At 52.9% G+C, this 22,793-nt stretch overlaps 1 protein-coding gene across 1 annotated transcript in view; it reads right to left on the reverse strand.

The window, feature by feature from the left end:
• Positions 1-22,793, reverse strand: part of ZFAT (zinc finger and AT-hook domain containing) — a 99,344-nt gene that overhangs the window by 67,314 nt on the left and 9,237 nt on the right. The window contains exons 2-6 of the mRNA XM_054590101.1: positions 20,190-20,441; positions 10,512-10,700; positions 8,399-8,549; positions 2,568-4,030; positions 1,580-1,812 (exon numbers count right to left, since the gene is read on the reverse strand). Of these exons, the coding sequence (XP_054446076.1) occupies positions 1,580-1,812; positions 2,568-4,030; positions 8,399-8,549; positions 10,512-10,700; positions 20,190-20,441 (2,288 nt within the window). The remainder of the gene's footprint in view (positions 1-1,579; positions 1,813-2,567; positions 4,031-8,398; positions 8,550-10,511; positions 10,701-20,189; positions 20,442-22,793) is intronic.

Consider the following 22,793-nt stretch of genomic DNA (forward strand, 5'->3'; position numbering starts at 1 on the left):
AAGTGTAACTCTAGAAAACAATATATGCATGCAAAATAATACTCTGGAATACAACAATTGGTTTCGTTTCTAAATATAAATAAATAAATAGTTGAATTAAAAATTGAAATGCAAGGTTTTTTTCCTGAAAGTTTGGGCCAAAAACGTTGGTGCGCACTATACATGGCAAAATAGGGTAATACTGACTGTTAACCTTAACTGAAGAGAGTCATTTAAAAAACACATTATGTGGTCCTGGCAGGGTGGCTCAGCTGGTTGGAGCATCACCCTGTACACCAAAGGGTTGCAGGTTCAGTCCCCAGTGAGGCTGCGTACCTAGGCTGCAGGTTTGATCCCAGGTTGGGGCACATATGGGAGGCAACTGATCAATGTTTCTCTCACATCAATGTGTGTGTGTGTGTGTGTGTCTCTCTCTCTCTCTCTCTCACTCTTTCTCTCCCTGACCTTTTCCCTAAATCAATAAACAAATCCTCAAGTGAGGATTTAAAACAAAAGTGTGTACATTGGGGTCTATGTGCATACATGTGTATATATGTGTGTACATGTGTGCACAAAATGGATATATTCTTTTTAATATATATTCCCTAGAGAAGGGACAAGTGACTTGTCCAATGTCACACAGCCTGTGAAAGTGCTAGAGATAGCACTTGAATGCAGGGTTCTAACCCCGAAGGGCATGTTCTTACCCACCCACACAACGTGAAAGACCCTGCCTTCGCCCTCAGTGACGAAGCACGGCAGTGTCTGTGACGTTGACGTCAGAAGATGGCAGCAGGAACCTCGCGTGTTGGAGCCCCAGTCGGCACCGCCATCGGCATGAAAGGGAACGCAGTGAGAACAGTGTCGCGCCTGGGCCTGCCGCGGCCCCGCCAATGCATCTCTGTCACTCTTGGGGGTCAGCCTCTTCCGTGAGACGAGGTTTCGCAAACAAAAACCGCTCATCCACTGGGTCACATGATCTCCCAACCAAAGATTTAAACAAATTTACCACTATGAACATAAGCAGCACCTTGAATAAGCATATCCCTTTTTTAAAAGAATAAAATTGTTTTACAGATAGCCTCTTGATTTCCTACAAATAACACAATTATTAGATAACAGTTTTACTCTGCTCTCACTATGAACCAAATGCCATGCTTAACACATGACAGGCATTATCTAACTTGATCTCTCAGCAACTTTTAGGGGTGGTATTATCATCATCATCATCATCATCATCATCATCATCATCATCATCCCTGTTACTAGTCCTTCTCCTGCACGTCATGGGCGAGACCCTTGCTTTACTTCTGTTCTGCAGACCTTTCTCCTGCACACTTTGTCCCACACTGAAAATTTTGCACAGAAAGCAGAAGGATTCGATCTAATCTTTTAATCATCCCAGGGGACACTCTCCCTGTAAAAAGAACCCTGGGGGGGAGGCTCTCGTAAGGTGCAGAGCCGGGCTCGGGGGAAGGGCCTCTCTGGGTGGACGCTGACACGCCGGACTGACACGCAGCGGGGGCACCTCCAATGCATGACCGTGAGCAAGCCAGGAGCACCCAGGGGAGACGGGGCTGCCACTCGGGCTTCTACTTACCAGCTCTGTGTGCACTTTAAGGTGGGCCTGCAGCTTATATTTATCTGGAGTCGAGTAGTCACAGCCATCAGTGGGGCACTTCAGCAAGATGTTACTGTGTTTCTGAATTACATGGCGTTTAAGGCAGTTTTTGGTGATGGAAGAATAATGACACTGGGAGCAATAATACAGATGTTCCCGGGTGTGGGTGCGGACATGCATGTCAAAATGCACTTGGTACCAAAAAAGTTTGCCTAAAAAAATATGTTCACGTGAGAACAAGGAAGTTTCTTTTAGACTGAATTTGATTTTTTTTTTTTTAATTTTTACCACTCTGTTATGACTATATTCCTCTACATCTCCTGCCTGTGCGGCCACCCTTCACACTTCCCACCACGTTGCTGGCTGGAAATTACTTTTCAAAGGTGGGCGGTTGCAAACATTCAGGGCACTACTTCTTTTGCCTGGCGTCTGAGCTGGGCGAGGAGGACACGAACATTTACTGAGGACCAGTTACAGTGCCCAGTACTGCTATGCACATGCATATACGCTGGTGACACCTGGGTCACCGGGTGCAGCGCGGGACCTCCCGCTCTCCAGGGACACAGAGGCCATGCCTGCTCTGCAACTGGAAGGCTCTATTCAGGGCCTCCCTACACCGGGCTGCCACCACCTCCCTAAGCTCTCTTTGCTCATCTGGAACTCGGCCACAACATAAAGCGCTACGTCATCCGTGTCCTGTGCCAGAAGAAAGACTCTTCTTGGTTAAAGCTCCGGCAGAGGCCGTGGGCTAAACCTCTGCACGCAGCCGGACCGAGCCGCTCGGCTCACTGCCCGTCACCCCAGCCGCCTCTGCAAAGACCTCACACGGGCGGCCACCCACGGCTCTCTATGGATGGAGGACAGCTTGTCTGGAAGCGGCTCTTGGCAGAGACGTGAGCTCAAATCACACACGAGGTGGGACAGATGGAATGAGAGGCCCACCAGCTGCGCCCTGCACCTCTCTTACCACAGTATTCACACTCCAGGTCTCCGTACACCTTCCGGATCCTCTCGCACAGGCCGGTGTCCATGCGCCTCTTCTGCAAGCTGTCCAGGATCCGCATGAAGGCATTCATGTTAGCCCGGTGCTCGGGCGCAGTGGGGCAAAAGTCAGCCTGACCCAGGGCCGCGTCCTTCCCGCCGGCTACCGGAGGCAGGTCCGAGGTCTCGGCAGGGTTTGACCTGAGGCACCTACTGGGATCTGGCCCCCCGGGCAGGAGGGCAGCGGCTTCCGGCCCTTCCCCCGGGGGGCTCTCGGAGGTCTGGGCCTCCTGGTTTGCGGCAGGGCTTCCGGCCTTGGGCAGCAGCAAGGTGACTTCTTCTCCCCGAGTCTGGGTGGAGCCTCCAGGCTGGGCGTCCTGGGTCTTCTCAGGAGCAGTGTGAGCCTCAGCGGAGAAGGTATTGCTTTTCAACAACAGCTCGTCCGAAACAACTACATGGGAGTTCAGGTCTGAGGGGACCATGGCATTGGCTCCCAGCCCGCAGGGCGGCAGGGCAGTGCTTTCGGCCTGGGAGGGGCCAGCTAAACGCACAGGCGGGGCAGGCGCCTGCTGCAGGGCCTCGGGCTCTGGCTCCTTCCGGCCCACCTCGGGCTCCGCACCCCCAGAGCAGGCCGCCTCCTTGGGTGCACTGACCCCCTGGAACACAAACTCCTCTTCGGCCAGCTGCAGCTGGCTGCTCAGGGACTCCTGTTGGATGTCGCCCCCAGGCTCCAGGAGGCAGAAGCTCTGGTTGATGGAGCTGGTGAAGACCGCAGCCTCCTGGGCGGCCCCGTGCACCTCCCTGATGTGGGCGCGCAGCCGGATGGAGCTGACGAATTTCTTGAGGCATATGGCGCAGACGTACACAAAGGGGTGCTTCCTGACATGCAGCTCCAGCGCCTGGTACTTGGTGGCCCCGTGACCGCAGAGCTCACACGCAAAGGGCCACTTGTCACCATGGACCAACATATGGCGGTCGCGGTCCAGCTCGTTCTTGAACTTGCGCTCGCAGATGTGGCAGTCGTAGAGCAGCTGCCGCTTGCCCTCCCTGGTCATGAGGCAGAGCTCATCCAGGGCCTCCTGGACCTGCTTGTCCTGCGGGTCGTGCACATGCCGGATGTGCTTGATGAGGTTCTTGACGTCAGAGTACTTCTTCCTGCAGAAGCGGCAGTGCTGCTTGATCTTCTTGTGCACCCGCTCGATGTGCACCTTGAGGTGGCCCTTGCTCAGGCAGGTGAAGGAGCAGTAGTCGCAGGAGAACTTCTCGCCCGTGTGCTTGCGCAGGTGCACGTTGAGGTTGGCCTTGATGGCGCTGGCGTAGCTACAGTGGGAGCACTTGTAGGGCTTCTCGTTGGTGTGGATCCTCAGGTGGGCCTGCAGCGAGTGCTTGAACTTGAAGACCTTGTTGCAGTACTCACACGTGAAGATCTTGAGCTGCGTGGGCCCTAGCCTAGAAACAGATGACAGCACGGTTACCGTGGAGACTCTGCACATGTTAATGGGCTCTAGCGCCTCCTATGAACCAAACGGCAAGGACTCAAAGTGAACTAAGTGGGACTGAGGATGGATGCGTGCATGCGAGCGTTTACCAACCAACAGGACCAGAGGACCTGGGGGAACAGACCCATCAAGGGATGGAGCGTGGGTCCTTCATCCTGGGCTCACAGTCTGGGGGTTAGAGAGGACAGGTCGGCAGGCGGCTGCCCCACAGGGTGGGACATGTGGACAGGAGTGCGAGCAGGGTGCAAAGGGAAAGCTGCCCCTGACCCAGAGGAAGGTGGCTGGGAAAGACTGACACAGAGATGGCTGAGTTCAGGCACAGGACAAGGAGGTGGGAAGCCAGAGGAGGAAGAGGACTGTGCTGTTCACAGCAAATGCGAGAGCCAGCTGTGTACCAAGCTGACCTGCATGGGTCCCGGGCAATCCGATGGGGCCAGTCTTAACTCCGCCTGCTGAACCCAGTCTGCTCCGTGAGACTATGTGCCACCTGCCTGGGCTCGCTTCATAGCCCCAGGAGTGCAAGCTTGCCTGTTCACCCGACCAGCCGTCGGGGCAGCCGCCATGCCCTTTGCTACGAGTTCCCAGGGGAGGGCCGCCTGCCAGCGAAAGACCCAGCCTCTCTCTAGGTGCTCACCTCTCTCCAGGAAAACTGAGCTGAGGTGTCCGATCGGGAGCCTGGAACAGGCCCAAGCCCTGAGAACTGAGCTACCTCTCCCGACCTGCTGAGGACGTGTCCGAGCGTGGAAGCGTGCGGCACTGGGCACTTAGTGAGGTGGGCATCCGCGGGCCCGACCAGCCGCGGCCGGGGACTGCAGGTGGGAGCAGGTGGGGGGACGGGCTGTCTAGTTCTGCGGCACAGTCACAGGAAGCCAGTGCTAACCTGTGCCGCACTACTTTCTCCCAGCAGCAGAGAACCACATCTTCCTGTTCCTGTGTCACGACTGGTCTTGAACTCGGACAGCTGTCTGAGTTCAGCAGTGGGTTATGAACCTCATTCGTCACTTACTAATAAATGAGTGTCGCTGATTAACACTTGCCCTGAGCTTCAGGCGCTGCTGGAGCTCACGCAGGGGGTGCAGGAGAAAAGCACAGCCCCCTCGGGCCCTTCCTCTTGAACAGGATGATGTGTGTGTTTGTAATGAGACGGTAATAACACCAGCTAATGAGTACTGAGTGCTTAGCACACGCCAACCCCTATACTGAGTATCTAATCCAAACCCTATCATTAGACCCACTTTACAGACACGAAAACTGAGCCATTGCCCGGGGTCACACAATTAGTGAGTGGTGGGGCCAGGGTCTGAACCCGAGCGGACCGTCTGCCTCCCGAGCCTGCCCATCCCTCCTCACCCTCTGAGCTGTCCGAGAGCACCATGCTCACCCACCCCCTGCCCAGTGGGACCGTACATGTGGAGAAGGCCCCGGGCGGGGCTTCTATTGCTGTTGGAACAGCCATGCCTTGTTTCCAAAATCAACAAGTGACAGTCGCCCAAGCACTACAACATGCACTGGGACAGGAGATGGCAGTGAGCCAAAGGGGGCAGGCCAGGCCTCCTCCCTCCCAGTGGCTCCCTCTGGACGGCGTGGCCAGGTGCCCCAGGGAGGCCCTCAGAGACAGGAGCCACCTCGCGGCGCTGTGACGCAGGCATCACCGAGCTCCGCCCGCTGGGCCTGCCAAGTCTGTATGTACGGACTCTCCCCACAACTGTGTTTGATCAACACGAGTTGTCTTGTCCTTAAATCAAAAATATTTAAATGGATCACAGTCCATGAACCCCAGAGGGTCCAACTCACAGGGTGTAATTAAAATATTCAAATGTGAAAGTTACTGGTAAGCCTGCATGCTAAACCCAAGGCTAATTTAAGGAAAGTCATTTGGACCTTTCTCGAATGATAAAGATATCCAGGAGGCAACATATTTTATTGGTGCAAAGAACACTAAAGGATTCAAAATGTTAATTAAATAAACACATCACAGCATTTCTTCTCCAATGCAACATCTAAACGGCCTTAGGAGAATCCTTTGCTGTGATTTTCAGTGTATTATCAGACAAATACCTGACAAAGTCCTCAGCACCCTGGTCCCCGTGAAGGGGGATGCGTCTGAGGAAGGGGCTACGCAGCCCCCGTCTGACCCTCAGGAGCACGCCGCTGACTGTGACCGTGACCGGGTGCGCCGTGCTGCCAGGTCCCTCCGGCTCCTGTTAGATTACGCTGCCCGATGTCCCCCACTCACCCACTGCAGGGGAATGCCATCGGGCAACCCGTTCAAAAGGCCAGGTCTCTGGATCCAAAAGAAGGAGCACAAAACTCGAATGAAGGTGCTCACTGAGCGGCTTCTCTCTCACAAAAGCTCAAAGCGGGAAGCTGTCGGAGGCTCCCAACATAGGAAACTGCTTTGCACATATTTTTTTTCATTCATTCATTATTTCAAAAGGTATCCCAGGCACTGGAGATACACAGGGACAAAAAATAAACACCACTCCTGCTCTCTTGGGGCTAACCTTCTAGAGACACCACGGCCCAGCCCAACAGCCATAAAACTGAGCAGATGAAGACTGTGAGCTCCCTACTGTGATGGGAGAAGACAGGATCCGGGAGGAGCCCGGGTCGGGGGCAGCCGCCCTGAGGACTGGACAGCTGAGCGGGGAGCTGAAGGATGACCGGGGGAGGGGCGGCACCCAGGAAGACGGGGAGGCACCTGCAAGGACCGGTCAAGGAAGTAGAAAGGGCCCAGATGGCTGAAGCCAGGGAGCCAGGGCACTAGAAGGCTCACGGGAGGTGGCCAGGCCAGGCGGGAGAGGCGGCTGTCCCAGAGGGCCAAGGCCAAGTGCTCCAACGGCAATGAGAGGCCTTAGAGGGTACAGTCCAATGGAATGTTACACAGATCCCCCAGCTGCCATGTCCAGGGCCGAGAAGATGAGAGCCTATACTCATCATGGTACAGCAGGTCGCCCTAGGACAGAGTTTGTGAATATTTGAGCAAGAAAGTACAATGTGGCTAATATTAAAAGCAAGATTCAAAATCACTCCTCAAATATAAATTCAATTTTATAAAACATATGAGCTGTAAAAAGGCTGAAAGGGCAAACTCTTAAAAATTTTAACAGTGGTCATCATCTCAGGGTAGTGAGATCACAGATGATTCTCCTGGTTCTTTTCCAGACTTCCAACAGTTTCTGTATAATAAATCGGAACCATGTTTGCATGGGAACCTAACGGACATGACCTGACTGACATAGTGCTGTAGCCTAGAAGTTCGCCTCCGTATTTTACAAGGAAAAACTGTACATGTGAGTAAATCTCTTTCACAACAAATATTATAAAATATTAATAGGATATGCCACAATAGAAATACAGCCTCAATCTGCTACTTCAATATGGACCATCTCTACCTGCAACTGGACTAGCATTTAGCTGAAGGCCTCCCCAGTGGGCCTTGAAACACTATGAAGGTAATTAGCTGAAGCCTACAAATCAACCTGAGTTAAGACCCGAATGATCTTCAAATTTCTTTCCATTACAGGTTTGCCAAAGAAGTGAGTATTTTTACAGTTTCATCAATAAATTCAGTTGTTCACATTTGCAAGAAAAGTGGACTGAGGCTACAAATTAATGAAGCCTCCCCCCATGACATATGTCCCCACGTGACATTATGTTCCCGTGTCGTCAGAGCACCGCGGGCGCCAGACGCTTCTCATCTGTTTGCTCATTTATTCTCTCCGCTACGCCGAGTCCGACGCACTGGACAAGCCTACGGCTGGCGTCACAGGGGCTCGGAGGCCACATCGCCTGTGTCAGGTCCCAGCGGAGTGAGAGCTTCCCCCCACCCCTCGGCAGCAGCCGTGTCTGCCCTGCCCCCGCTCACGTGCCCCGTCCCTGACACAGCACAGGCGTTTCACCTGCTGAGCTGAACTCTAGCAGAAGGGTCGGGAGCCCACCCAGGCCGATGGGGCACAGAGGCTTATTCCTCGTCAAGAACACCTCGCTCCCCTCTTCCAGTCCCAGAGGCGCCCCTGATGGCTAGTGTTGTGTTTTTCCTCTCAGCTGCAAAAAGGCTGCGGAGCTCCGGTGACCAGTTCATCACTCCACCTCAGCGGGCACTCACACGGCTGAGACGGGCCCCCATCTCACTGAGCATGCGGAGGGGACACGCACTTGCTCACGGGGGGCCGCTGACTGGCCATGGGAGGGGTAGACTCTTCGGTTAAAGCAGGACACCCGTGTCCTTCTCAAGGCACAGCCCCGATCCGCGAGCTGCCCTGGGGCGGCCCTGGTGCCAGCCTCTGGCGGGAGTCGCACAGAACACACACTGTACCTGCTCGACTTCATGGGCTGCTCATAGGGCGTCTGCTGGATGGCGTACTCCTGGTACCCCCTCCGGGGTGCCAGCTCGGCTGCGGCGGCCTCGGCATTTGTGGCTCCTGTTTCGGGGGGCCCCGCCTCCACAGGAACAATCTTGGTGGCACCTGAGATGGAGGCACAATGCACCGCGTATTAAGGAGGCACTGCAAGTGGCCCCAACCGCAGCCCCGTGCAGTGAGCAGAGCCTGGGAAGCACGTTTCTTTCCTGGACGACTCCTGTGTATGGGGTGAGTTTCCCTTCAGGTCACACATATGGGCGCTTGGGGAAAAAGGATATGTTTTCTAATAACCTATCAAAGGGTTCTGAGGTTCATTTTCACTTGATCTATTTATTAAAAATACACAAACATACAGATAGATACAGACATGTTTACCTGTAAGGTGTTATGTGAAATCACGTGTTGAACTTGTGCTGAAATTTAAACTGGCATCAAGAGCATGGAGTAGTGGCCCTGACTAACGTGGCTCGGTGGGTTGGGCATCGTCCCACAAACTGAAAGGTCACTGGTTCAATGCTCAGTCAGGGCACACGCCTGAGGTGTCGGCCAGGTCCCCAGTAGGGGGCGCATGACACACAGCTGATCGATGGCTCTTTCTCACACTGATGTTTCTCTCCCTCTCTCCTTCCCCTCCCCCTCTCTAAAATGAATAAATAAAATCTTTTTTAAAAAAGACAGGGGGGCAGGGGTGAGCAACAGAAAAAAGGTGGGACAACTGTAATTGAACAAAAATTTTTTAAAAAAGAAAACATTAAAAAAAAGCCAGCATGGGAAAGTGGAAGCAGTTAGTCCCCAGCGAACAGGCGTGTGGGCTCCTGGGGTCCAGTCCCATGTGTGATGCTCCCTCTCCATCTCAGGGCCTCTGCTTGCACACACGAAATGAAGGGTGGGGAGTGAACACATCCAAGGGCCGCCTGCACGTGTGCGATTCTATGCTATAACATGATCAAAGATCTTTCACGCTGTGGACACGTCCTGCAAATGTGCACACGTGTGTGCCTATTGGCACAGATGTCTGTCAAGTGCATTACATAAAAGGCTCTGATCTACCCCTTGCTTCTGTTATACCACAGGAACTTAATTCTACTTTTCACTCCCACTTAACGGAAATCTCAAAGTACTACCATCGACATTTAAGAAATTATTGTAGAAACTTCTTCTCGAGATGGCTGAGAACAGGGACCCCCTTCCTGGGATCTTCATTCCCCAGAACAGAGTAACACTGCTCTGAAGTGGGGAGGGCAGGTAGAGTGACTTGCCAGGAAGTTCTTCCAGCCACAAATTTGATGTGCATTATTCTCCACTTGCCAACATACTTGGCACTGAAGTATTAAGAAGCATTTATTCAGCATTTTCGTTTTAAATAATGTTACTATTAGCATTGAAAAAAAAAGATGGTTTTTGTTAAAAGGCAGTAGCTGTTTTTAAAATCCTAAACTTAACTTTTAAAGTTTTATTCCACACCTGTCACCCCAAATTGATAGGGAAAAAAACTCATTATTTTGCTTTGGAATCTACGATCCTAAACTACTTTTAGTCTAAAGTAACTCTTCCTGGAAGAGACTGTAAAAGAAAAAAGTAGTAGTATATATCCACTTGCTATTTTATATGAAAGGAGACAGAAATTTCTAGTATTATAAAATATTTGATGAACCCACTAAAAATGCACAAAAGGAGTGAGGCGGGGTACTGAACAATCAGCACGAGTTTTGGAGCAGCCGCTGCCCTGCCGAGTGCAGTGAGGGGAAGGAGGGCATCCGGAGGGGGGCAGGTCGGGGAGCGGAGACAGGAAGGCCTGTCCCTGGCCAGGGCTCCTGCAGGGCCGCTGCGAGGGGGCGGGCAGGCAGGGGCTGCAGAGTCAGCGGCGCAGCAGACGGCCCAAGGGGCCCTCCCCGCCTTTCCTGCACGCAGCACCCACAGCCCTGCCATTCCCAGGTTAATGGGCGATGAAGTGGGGAGCCCGTCAGCGCACACACTGCCCGGAGCCCCGGGCCCAAGTGGCCGGGCTGCCCTCAGTACGGCCTTGCCCGGAAGCTCCCATTTGGTCCCTTCCACTCGCTGCGGTACCTGGGATGGCTTCGTGTGCAGTTAAAACCACGCTGATGATGGGCTTCTTCGCCCCAGAAACCTGCCCGGCCTCCTTCCCCGAGGAGACCTTCTGGACTTTCTCCGTCCTCTGCGTCCGCGCTCTCCTCGGGGCCTTTTCTCGATCTTCTTCCTTAAACTTCTTCTCCAGTTCAAGGTCAGATTCGTTCCCTGAAGAGCAAGCACTGAGATGAGTAAGACACCCTTTGCAAGCAGTGACAGAGCTGGAGGGCGCCCAGAACCCTTCCAGGGGGTGGTAGGCAAATGTGCGGGTGGCATGCACACTGGCCCTCTATGCGGGCAGGCCCCTACGTCCCTTCAGATGCCATCCTGGGCTCATCAGCCTGTCACTGCATCAGTAAGTGGTCCCTGTACCCCTGCCGCAGGCTGCGGTTCAGGCACTGGGTGCCCCTCGTCTCGCGGGCATGAACCCCACCAGACCTCAGAGTCATCCACAAACAACACTGAGGGGAGAGGAGATCACCAAGGTCTCCAGCCTGAGGAGGACTCAGTCACTTGGCAAGTGGGCACCTCCTACGCACCAGGTGTGGGGGACCCAGCCTTCTAAGGCGCAGCCTCAGACCCTACCCCTGTGCCCTGTGCTCTGGTGGGAGAGACAGGCGTGCAAACAGGTGCAGTCGGGGACGGGCCTCTGCACAGCGACTTAAAGGAGAGGGGGTTTGGGACAATTACAGGAAGGGCTGGTAGGTTCTAATTGAGAAGTCAGAAAAGACTTTCTAAGGAGGCAACCTTTCCAATAAATATAAAAAAACCAGCATTTGCAGCAACAGGTAGCGCCAAAGGTGTGTGGGGCAAAGGACAGGGTGGGGTAAAAATCGCAGCGTTCCACTCAAAGGAAAGGTAGCAGAGACAAGGAGGAACCGTTGGCGAGGGGCCCCGCGTGGCTCACTGCGTGCAGCAGAAGGGGGGCCGAAACGAAGCCAGCAGAGGGAAAGCGAGCTCCCGGAGGACCGCAACACTGTGAGAAGTCCGGGACCTTCAGCCAGTGTCGATGCTCACGGGGCCCATCAGGCAGCACGAGCGACCGACACTGGCCAGGCGAGTCTCAGGGGACAGGACACAGGCACTAGCTCCGGCCAGGGCTGCACTGCTGGGTCATGGGACGTAGTCACCAAACCTTTTGACTGCTCAAAGGGAGACTGGAATTCCAGATTTTTGTATGAAATCTGATTTTTCAGAGTTGACTCTCATCTAAATATTTTTAAAATAACGAGGGAGCCAGCCACATGTCAGCCCCATCTGACCCGCCTTGCCACTGCCAATCTGGAAGGCAGTGGTAAGCCACTCAATCGCTGTTTGGAGGCGGAGGGGTAGCTTGGTTAAATTTGTGCTTTAAGTCCGCACCGTCCCTGGAAGAATGGACTGAATGTGTTCAAAAGACTTCCAAGCTCACCGGAGCATGGCTGTCAGCCACAGCAGAACAAGCACTAGCTCCACATGGCCAAACCTGGTGTGAGCCTGGGGGCGGGAGCTGCTTCATCACCAGAGTGAAGACGAGCTCTTGAGTGCAGCGCTATTCCAGCGTCCAGAGCAAGACGCAAAGACAGGCAAGGATGGCACAGGGCTCTTCCCTTAATTAGGGTCACAGCCGCAAACCTCAAATCCCCCGCCCAAGGACAGCTTCCTCAGACCGTTTTGACGAGCAGACAGCACCCTCTGCAGAGAGGAGCCGAGCAGGGGGCGGGGGGCAGGACGAGCAGCGAGCGGGTGGACAGCAGGGGCTTGCAAAGCGCTGGGTTATCAGAAGGGAGGTCAGAGCCATGCGGTGACAAGGCAGAAGCCAAAAACATGGGACAAACCAAAGGGAGCCAGCCCGGGTGACTCAGCCCGGGTGACTCGGAGCTTCCCACGATTCGGGTCCGCGTCCACCCACAGCCAGACCGCACACCCACGTCCCAACAAACGCCTGGAGGCAGAGACACAAGGCAGAAGCACAGGTCCTCCTGAAGTCAAGTCTCTCAAGAGGAGGTGACGGGAGGGCCGGGCTCGTGCAGACTGACTGAAGCCCACACTCACTTTCCATGTGCTAGGAATGAGTGTCTCTGAATGCTTGTCCCCATCATCGGGTGCCGGGCACATTTTTAGACCTGGTGGAAGCAGTTTTACGGATTTTATTGAACTGACTGAAAAAGGTCCTTAGTCATATAATTAGTATCAACACTAAAGATGTTACCAGAGAACTGAAAGGAAATGATAGCAGCTGAGATCAGGACTCACACAGCGCGGTACCTCACTCTCCGTGGCCAGAGGGAGAAGTCGAGGACCAGTGCTCACGTCCATTCCTCGAAGAGCGTGGTGGCCCCCAAAAAGCTAAAGGATGGGGCCAGACAAGTGGTCTCCAAAGTCACTGCCAGTGATGACTTTTCTGTGATGTCTGATTTGCACTGTCCCTGGTGGTGGGTTTTGTTTCATTTTATTTTACTGTTTAGTGGCTGTAACAACAAAACATTTTGAAAGGCCTACAAATTGCCTGAGCCACAGCAGCTCTTTTTGTGGCCTCTGTGTTGGGTGACACGCCTGCATTAATAGCTACAGCAGAACAGAGGGTGATGTCAAGAGGCAGAAACAATGCATTATGGGATTCCTTTTGGCTTTTTAAATAATGCTTTGATATAAATAATCGGGAAGATGGCAGTGTAGGTAGACATGGCTCACCTCTTTGCACAACCCCATCAAAATTACAACTGAAACATAGAACAACCATCACTCAGAACCATCCAAAATCGAGTTGAAGTCTGACAACTATGGAATCAAAGAAACCACATCCATCCAGACTGGTAGGAGGGCACAGATGTCAAACGGGCTAGTCTCTCACCCTCTGTGGTGGATAAAAATTCAGGAGGGTTATCTCCAGAGTGAGGGGTCCCATCCCCACACTAGGCCCCCCAGCCCACAGTTCCAATGCCAGGAAGGTAAATCACCACAACTTTCAGCTGCAAAAACCAGTGGGGATTGAGTCAGTAGAAGAAACTGCTGGAACCACAAGCAGTTCCTCTTAACCTGCACACGGACACATGGACTCAGACTCACTCCCTCTGAGCTCCAGCCCTGGCGTGGCAGCTTAAAAAGCATAAAGGGAAGAAGTGAAGTGTCTGGCACAAGGCAAGCAGAGGCCATGGTCCCCTTTCTGAACCCTCCCCCACAGAGCTAGCAAACTGCTGCTATATCTGAGGCTCCATCAACTTAGCCAACACCACTTGACCAGCCTTGGAGATCGCATGAGATTCTGCAACACCCAACCTGCCAGCCCACCCAGGCTGCTTTTCCATATGAACTGCTGGTCTTGGCTCATGCTTCACAACTTCTTAAATCCTATCAAACAAGCAGCAGCTGGCCTCAGTGAGCCCCAGGCCCGGCACTAGCAGCAGCCAGCCTAGATTCACAGATTGGCTTCACCTGGGAATCTCCAAGCTCAGTACAAGTAACAGCCTTCTCAGATTGCTTTATAGCTCAGGCAGGGGGCCCCAGGCAGAACACAGATGGGGGCTGACCTTGACCTGCACCACCTGGGAAACCCCAGAGTCAGCGCACCCAGTGGACAGCTACAGACCAAATTGGAGCACCCACCCTGCCCCTACAAAGCTGATACACCATGGAGGGCAGAGATTGATGGTAAGTGGTCACAGCCAGTCCTTGCAGATGACTTGACTAGGAAAATATCTCCCATTGATATACCAACAGCAACCAAGTCTCAACTACAAGAGGAGGGTGTACTCAGCCCACACGAAGAGTGCACCTCAGGTACCCGTCTTGGGTGATAGGGGAGGCTGTGTCACTGGACCCTACAGAACACCTACTACATTAGGTCACACTACCAAGACAGTGAGTCAAAACAGCTCTATCTAATACACACACACACACACACACACACACACACACACACACACACAAGAAGGCTATCAAAATGAGGAGATAAACATGCCCAAATGAAAGAACAGATCAAAACTCCAGAAAAAGAGCTAAACGAAATGGAGATAAGCAATCTATCAGATGCAGAGTTCAAAATACTATTTATAAGGATGCTCAAGGAACTTATTGAGGATCTCAACAGCATAAAAAAGATCCAGTCAGAAGTGAAGGATGCACTAATTGAAATAAAGAACAATGTATAGGGAATCGACAGTAAAGCAGATGAAGCTGAGATTCAGATCAATGACTTGGAACATAAGGAAACAAAAAGCAACCAATCAGAACAACAACAAGAAAAAAGAATCCAAAAAAAATGCGGATGGTATAAGCAGTCTCTGGCACAACCTCAAGAGGTCCAACATCCACGTCATGGGGTGCCAGAAGAAGAGAAAGAGCAAGAAACTGAAAATCTATTTGAAAAAATAATGAAAGAAAACTTCCCTAATTTGGTGAAGGAAATAGACAAGCAAGTCCAGAAAACACAGAGGGTCCCAAACAAGATGGATGCAAAGAGGCCCACTCCAAGACACATCATAATGAAAATGCCAAAGGTTAAAGAGAGAATCTTAAAAGCAGCAAGAAAAATAGCAGTCAGTTACCTACAGGGGAGCTCCCATAAGACTCTCAGCTGATTTCTCAAAAGAAACTTTGCAGCCTAGAAGGGATTGGCAAGAAATATTCAAAGTCATGGAAAACAGAGACCTACAGCCAAGACTGCTCTACCCAGCAAAGCTATCATTTAGAATCGAAGGGCAGATAAAGAGCTTCCCAGACAAGAAAAAACTAAAGGAGTTCATCATCACCAAGCCATTATTATATGAAATGTTAATGGGACTTATTTAAGTAGACAAAAACTATGAACAATAAAATGGCACAAAAATATGTATCTATTAACAATTGAATCTAAAAAACAAACTAAGCCAACAAGAAGAAAAGAGACAGAATCATGGATACAGAGAGCATTTTGATGGCTGCCAGATGGGAGGGCAGTGTGGGGGAAATGGGTGAAGAGGTGAGCGGATTAAGAAGTACAAACAGGTAGTGATAGAACAGCCAAGGGGATGTACGCTACAGGATAGGAAACGGAGCAGCCGAAGGCCCACGGACCTGAACAATGGTGAGGGGAGTGCCTGAGGGGTGGGGATGGGGGGCAAAGCAGAGGAAAATCAAGACAACTGTAATAGCATAATCAATAAACTATAATTTAAACAATTAATAAATAAATAACACTTCATTTTATTTATGTATCAGAGCAGCTCTGAGGAGCCCCGGGGACAGCTTTACAGCCGCTGGGTGAGGGCGTTCGAGGGCTGCATCAAATGCCACTAACGACCGCCACTGCTCCGAAGGCCTCGGGAGACTCAAGGGTGAGTGAGCTCAAGGCCAGGCGCTGCCCTCTTTCTAGCTGGATCCCTCGGAACTCTCTAAACTTACGGTCCCTGTGAGGTTCCCGTGGGTGGGGGGCAGCGGCAGAGCCCTGTCACTCTGTTTGGGGCTGGAATTCCCACTTTCCTCTGGGCTGTGCGGCTCAAGGCAAGCTCAGCGGGGCCGCCTCACGCCGGCCCCCAGCCTGCATGTCTGCCCAGGTTCTGACCCTTGGGAACCATACCTTATGATTTCTTCCCATCGGTACGTTACTGCTCTTCAACCCCAGCACATTAACATAATTCTATGTATTTCATTTCCTTGTGACAAGGAAGCATTTAAAAAAGTGGTCACACCGCGCAAGGTGGAGTGCACACCCACATCACACAGCTCGCAGGGACACACACGCACACGCCTGCAACTCTGAGCGGCTTCTGCAAGCTTGCAAAGAAAAACGAAGCTCATCAAGACAAACACCTCACATAGTTCCTTTTACCTCAAACTCCCCCTGCTCTGTGCTCACTATCCCCTCTGTCCAAGGCGAGCCCTGAGGGAGGGGTGTGGCTCCGTCCCCAGCCCCACAGTCCCCAGCCCCACACTCGTAGGGGAGGGACTGGAGCTGGGTTTTTAGCCTCCACGGAGTCCTTACAGGTCGCAACGTTCACACCGGGCAGGCTGACGTGGGAACGGGCAGGTGAAGAGTTAACTGTGCCGGCAATCACACACTGGCAGAGTGTTCAGTGCATTCATTTATAACTAACGCTGTGCTAATATTCTAAAGCACCCGTTTTACGCTGCCCGAGAACTAATTAAATCTCGGAACACCCCAGGGAGCCATGTGTTATCAGCCAGATCACTGTAAGGCCCCGGACAGCCGCCAGAACAGCAGACTGACGAGGGATTACATGCTGGGCTCCCCACCAGTCCCCCCCCGGCCCCCCACCCTGCACTCACACAGCAGTTTAAGAAACGCATTAGCCCACACTAACTCCCTGCAACCAGCTGAGCAGGCACCACCCTCCCTTCCCTCAGGCTTTGCACAGCTGCCTGCCTCCCGGGCTCTGGGGAAAGGCTAGGCGAGCTCCTGCTTGCAGCCTGCAGCGCCCCCGGAGAGCCAGAGGGCATGGGCATCTGAAGGGCTCTGCCTTCCACGGGACGCCCTCCTCACTGCATACTCCCAGCAGAGAACTCCCCAGCACTCCTCCAAGGCGCCTGCATTCCCCAAGCTGCAGGCTTTCGCAAGAAAGGTTGTGGGGGGACAATACTTATCCCATCTGCTCCCCCACCCCCACATGCCAAGTCAGGAAGCCCTCCAGGACACAGCCCCTGGACATGCGGCCCAGCCCTGCCCTCTCATACGTATGGGGGGGGCCCTCTGACACCTTTGATCTAGTCACTCTCTATCCTCCTCTGCTGCTGCAGGGCCTCCTCACCTCCGGCTGAGTCAGCTCCAGGCAGCCTGGCAGCACCAGGCGCACCAGTCCGCCTGGCTTTGAAGGCTGCCAGGCCACACCCACGGCCACGCCCATGGCCTCCCATCCCGCACTCCTCAGCAGTCAGGGCCGCCACAGCGGAGGGAGCACTCCTTTTCAAGTGGGGGTCATGAGGCCCAGCAGCGACTTGTCTTGGGAAGAACTGCTGCTTAGAGCAAGGCCCAGCGCGTCACAGGCACAGTCACATGTCATCAAGTCCCTCCACGCAGGACACGCGGCAGCCCACTGAACCTCGGGCAGCAAATGCGACCGAGTCACCTTCTGGCCTCCCAGCACCACGGAGCGGCTTCCACCAGGCCGTCACTGAGCGGCACAGCCCTGGCTGGCCTCGGAGGTGCTAAACAAGAACGTCTTCTCCCAAAAATCCGAGCAGAAAGTCCGGATTTGGGGGAGCGGTTTCTAGCTGAGACACCTGAACGGCCGGGCTGGTCACCGAAGCAGAGCTGGGGAGGGCCGTTTACAAGGAGCCCGACAGTGAGGGCAGCACCGCGCAGGCCACACGCTCGCACTGCCTGGGGACACAGGCTGACACGCAGGCTCGAGCTCGAGAGTCCGGACAAGGAGGGTGTCTGTAGGTCTGCAGAGCACAGCCACCGGGGCCTCCACGCGGCGGGCTCTGGGGACAGCCAGCGCACACTTCCAGTGCTCCCCACCCTGGGCGGCCGCAGGGCCGCACCTCCTGGCCATGTGAGGTCGAATGGGGCCATACCGTCGTTCCGGCCAATGACCTGCATGGGCAGAAATGACAGGTGCCACCCTGGGCCAGGTGGGGACAAAGTAGGGAGAGAGGGGTCCCAGGAAGGGCGCGTTAACGTGCCAGGGTAGATCCCACGCAGCAAGGGTGCCCAAGATGGGGCAGGGCTGAGACGCTGCCCAGGTCGCCCCGGGGCCCCACTCGCCTGACCAGAGCAGAGGAGCAGGAGGGCCGCAGAGGCAGCCCGGGAGGGGCACGCGCGTGACGCTGTCAGCACGGAGCAAGTGCGGCACTCGGAGCCCAGGCCACCCTGCCCTCCCGACTGTGCGCTTTCAGACACACTCCCTCAGAACATTCCCATTGGTGCCGCAATTACCAAGTCCACTACTGTGCGAATACACACATAGAAGACGCTCGCAACAAAATCTTAACATAAATGCCTTGTCTGCTTTAAAAAGGGTTTAACAAGAGTAAGAGCGCCTTTTACAACTCTCTCTGCATAAAGTGACCCCAGAAATAACAAGCTTGGAAAGGTTCAGAAGTCGCTTCTATAAACCTGACACATTGATTTCTGTAGGCTGCAAAAATGTTTTTCAAAAACACCAGCTGTTGCACATAATGACATAAAAAGAATCTGTTTTCCTGGTTTCTTTTACTATTCAAATGCAGAATAAAACAAATGTTGAATACATATCAAAAGTGTTATTTTAACTTGCCATGGTTCAGTGCACAGAAGAAGTCTGTTTTGTTTTCCTCTAATTGTTTTAACAAACTAAAGAGTCAAGGTCAATTGTTTGAAATGTCACTAAGCTGCTCTTTATACAGCACGTATTAAAACACTTGCGCAAGCATTTCCCGAAGTATGACATTGTGCTTGGCACACTGAGAAACATGGAGCGATGGCGTGCACGTCAGCCACAAGACTGCTGGGCAGGAGGTCATTTCTGCGCCCGAGGCTTCGGCGGTGGCCACAGCTCCTCCCTTTCCATTTGGTGTTTGGTGAAGTCCCGTTAGTCACTCAGATCGATGGGACGCGAGGCCATTTTCTACAGCTAATTACAAGAGGAAGCTGACAATCCCATCCGGAGGCCTGCGCCTGCTGCCAAGGCTGAGGACACCGCCGTGGTAATTACAGGGTAGAAACTAAACACTGGGACCACACAGAGGGCGCTTCATCCCTTAGGAGGTCAGAGAAGTAGCTGAGAGAGGCGCACGCCCGGGAATGTAACCCATGCCCACCAAGCAAGGACAAGCCTGGCTGCACGGCACCGGGGTAGTGCAGGGCGGGCTGCAGGCTGGGGTGGGGAGACACGGGATGGTGCCCCAACCCTCCCTCAAGTGAGTATGGCTCTGAGCACCCCAGCTTCCTCAAGTCTAAAATTATGAAGCTGGGTCTGAAAAGACGGTTTTCTATGCCAATCTTAAAGGGTCCCATACTGTGGGATTCAGTGAATATTCGTCAAGTGGCAAACCTACAGAACTGGGAGGACAGACGGGTGGCTGCCGGGGTGGGGGGTGGTGTGACTATGAAGCAGGAGCACCAGGAGACCTTGGGGACGGAGCCCTTCCGTCTCCTGACGGCAGCGGTGGCTGCCCGAGCCTGCGCGTCACCTCCCTGCGACGCCCTGATGCTGACGCTGCGCTGTGGCTCTGGGAGACGTGAGCCCTGGGGGACGTGAACACGAGGACTCGCTCTACAAGCTTTGTGACTTCCTGTGACTCCGTCATTATTTTCTAAGTAGAAAGCTTTACCTTTTAAAGGGTTTCTTAGACTTTGACCCACACTGTTATGATTTTCTCTGTGGACCCTATGGTTTGAAATATTTTATCTATCAAATTGCATGTATGAAGATAACCCCTTTGTGCTTATTTATGGATCAAATATATATCTTTCTTACCCCGTTAAGGGTAGAGACTGTCCCTCTCTGTAGCCCCACATCGCCTACTAAGATACCCCTGTGACTTGGACTCTGTGGGCATCAACCACCAGATGACACATTCAATTCAAAGGCTACGCACAGTTACAGTCCACAATGGTGACAGATAAGCACTTTCCCAGAGCGGTGAGGCCTGCATGAGTGTGAGCCCTTCCCCAGTAGTAACGGACCCAGTGAACACTGCTCTGAGCAGCTGGAGCTCTATCAGCCCCCGACACGGCCAGCGCGGGGCAGCGGTTACCTGCGTCCCCCTCATCCTCGCCCAGGTTCAGCACGATGATGCAGATGTGCTTCCTCAGCTGGCGCAGGTTGGAGAACTTGCGGGAGCACTTCGTGCACTCCAGGCGGCTGGGAGCCGGGCCACGGGCCTCCTCCAGGGCCAGCGGGCAGGCCTCGCTCGGACCGGCGGCACCTTCTGCCTGCTCCTCCTCGGCGCTCGGCTTCTTTGTGGACCCCTTGGGCCTGCCCCTCTTCCTCTTCATGCCCGAGAGCTCTGCAAAGGAAGCCAGAGGGCGCGCACGTGTGGGAATGGGCTTGGTGTCACGTTTTAATAAAGAAAGTCTGAGGCTGTTCCAGAAATTAACAGCCACAAACAATATCTTTAATGCTAATATATTTGCATCTTTGTGTTCATATGCATGGTGGGGGCAAAAGTAGGTTTACAGTTATTTGTACAGAAAAGAATACAATAATTAATAAACAATAATATAAGAATAAACTATGTTTTGCGTAGTCACAACTGTAAACCTGCATAATCAATTTTGTAATGTTATGACGTAAGAAATCCTTCTGGCAGGTCCTGTGCCCATGCTGCTCGTGCAAAGCAGGACCGCCAGCGCCCCTCCCCCCACGGCCCCCAAGTCTGAGGAACCGCCAGAGGGCTCCTCGGCAACGCTCCCGGAGGCTGCATCACACAGCCATTCAAACTATTTCAAGGCATCGTAATTACCACAGCCAAATTTTTCCCATAAAAAAGAGAAAAAAATAATTATAATCTAAAGCCACAAATTATAGGACTAAAGACAATCACAATATTCTTCAAGTTTCCTAGCGACCTAATGATTTAAATGTCACGATCAGAGCTGCTTTAGAGCGAGTTTCAACTCATTTCACCACTTGTATTTCGTCTTAATTAGCATTCGTTTTTAAGGCACTCGTCTCCAGAATGAAGGGGGGAATGAAGAGGGGTGAGCGGGCCCGGGAGCCCCGTGCTGCGGTGCTGTGGTGTGTCGGTGGAATGGCAGGGTCCTGGGCGATGTCACTAGCCTGGGAGGCTGAGCGAGGCGGAGCAGAGAGTCGGCCCGCCTGGCTGACATCCTGCCTTAGCGCCTGTCGGGCTGGGCAGGGCCTTCCAGTGCTCCTCTTTTCAGTCTGAACATCCAGACTGAGGGTGGGAGGGACCTCAGATTCTAGCACCATCTTGGGGGAAAGGTCACCTGCAGGATTCAGATGCCTTCAAGGTCCCTCCCTGCTCTCTCTATGGCTGGGACTCTGCACAGCAAAGCGTCAGCCATACCACCCACTGCTACTGCCATGGAAATCCTCTGCACAGGTCACCGTTGCTCCCCAAGTCAGACAGGGAGGCCCCAGAACGGTTCAGGAGCAGCGTCGGCGGGGCAGAGGCGGCCCAGCAGCGTGGGCTCGGCACACAGGACCCCAAGAATGCGGGGCGCTGCACCCTCCCCACACGCCAAGCCAGCTCTGGCCTCTGCACTTCCTTCTTCTTTTTTTAAAGATTTTATTTATTTATTTTTAGAGAGAGGGAAGAGAGGGAGGGAGAGAGAGGGAAACATTGATGTGAAAAACATCGATCGGTTGCTTCTCGTACACACCCCAACCAGGGACCAAACCCACAACCCAGGCACTGGGTGTCCTGACCTGGGATCAGACTAGCGACCTTTCACTTTGCAGGATGGTGCCCAACCAACCGAGCCACACCAGCCAGGGCTGTACTTTCTTCCTGTTCCTATTCGTGATCCTACAAAAGCTTCCTGCCTTCAGCCCATTTTGTAGTTCTCTGACTGGACACTGTCCACTTTGCGAAGTATTAGTTTGTTTATACTACCTAAATTTCCTGCTGTAATCATTTTTTTCACATCAGGAAAGGAAGCATTTGGAAAATAAGTCATCCCCTATGGCCAAAGTTTCCAGTAGGAAGAAAGGGGTGAGCAAAGACCATCTCAACCCTGTCGCAAATCCACAGCATGGGGACAACGTCCCCATAGAGAACGGTCCTTCTCACCCAGGGACAAAAGCCAGCAAGGGACAGAAAGAATCAGCCCGAGGTTTTTCATTCAATCAAAGACAGCGTGAGCATTATGGAAAAAATAGCCCAACATTATCAAAAATCTAATAACATAAGCCCTATATTTGCACATCACTCAAGTTTGCAAGGCACTTTTGCAGCTATTACCTCATCTTACCTTTGTAAAAACCTTAAAGATGGATGCAGCCAATGCAATTTTCACACTAGGAAAAGAAATGAGGGCCCCAAAGGCTGAGGGACTTGGCTGGTTTTCCAGAAGTGGCAGCTGCACACAGAGCTGGGATCTGGGTTTCCTTCCTCCCAGCCCTGGGTCCTTCTCCTCAGTCACGTAGCCCCAGGTGGGCTCTAGACAAGCAAACAAAGCCAGTATGTAGGGTGCTGAGAACACTGGATGAGGCGGGGGAGGGGGGCCAGCCTGGGTTCAAATCCTCCCAGAGCCTCAGATTCTAACATGAAAAAGAAACACAAGCTGACTGTATTTTACCGAGTCTCTATTAATAAGAGAAATCCACCAACATGCTGAGCACAGGGCTCAGGAGGGGATCGATAAATGACAACTGTATATGACGATGGACACAG

The sequence above is a fragment of the Pteronotus mesoamericanus genome, unplaced genomic scaffold (genome assembly GCF_021234165.1).
Source record: "Pteronotus mesoamericanus isolate MK-2021 breed Mesoamerican mustached bat unplaced genomic scaffold, CSHL_Meso_final scaffold_174, whole genome shotgun sequence".
NCBI lineage: Eukaryota > Metazoa > Chordata > Mammalia > Chiroptera > Mormoopidae > Pteronotus > Pteronotus mesoamericanus.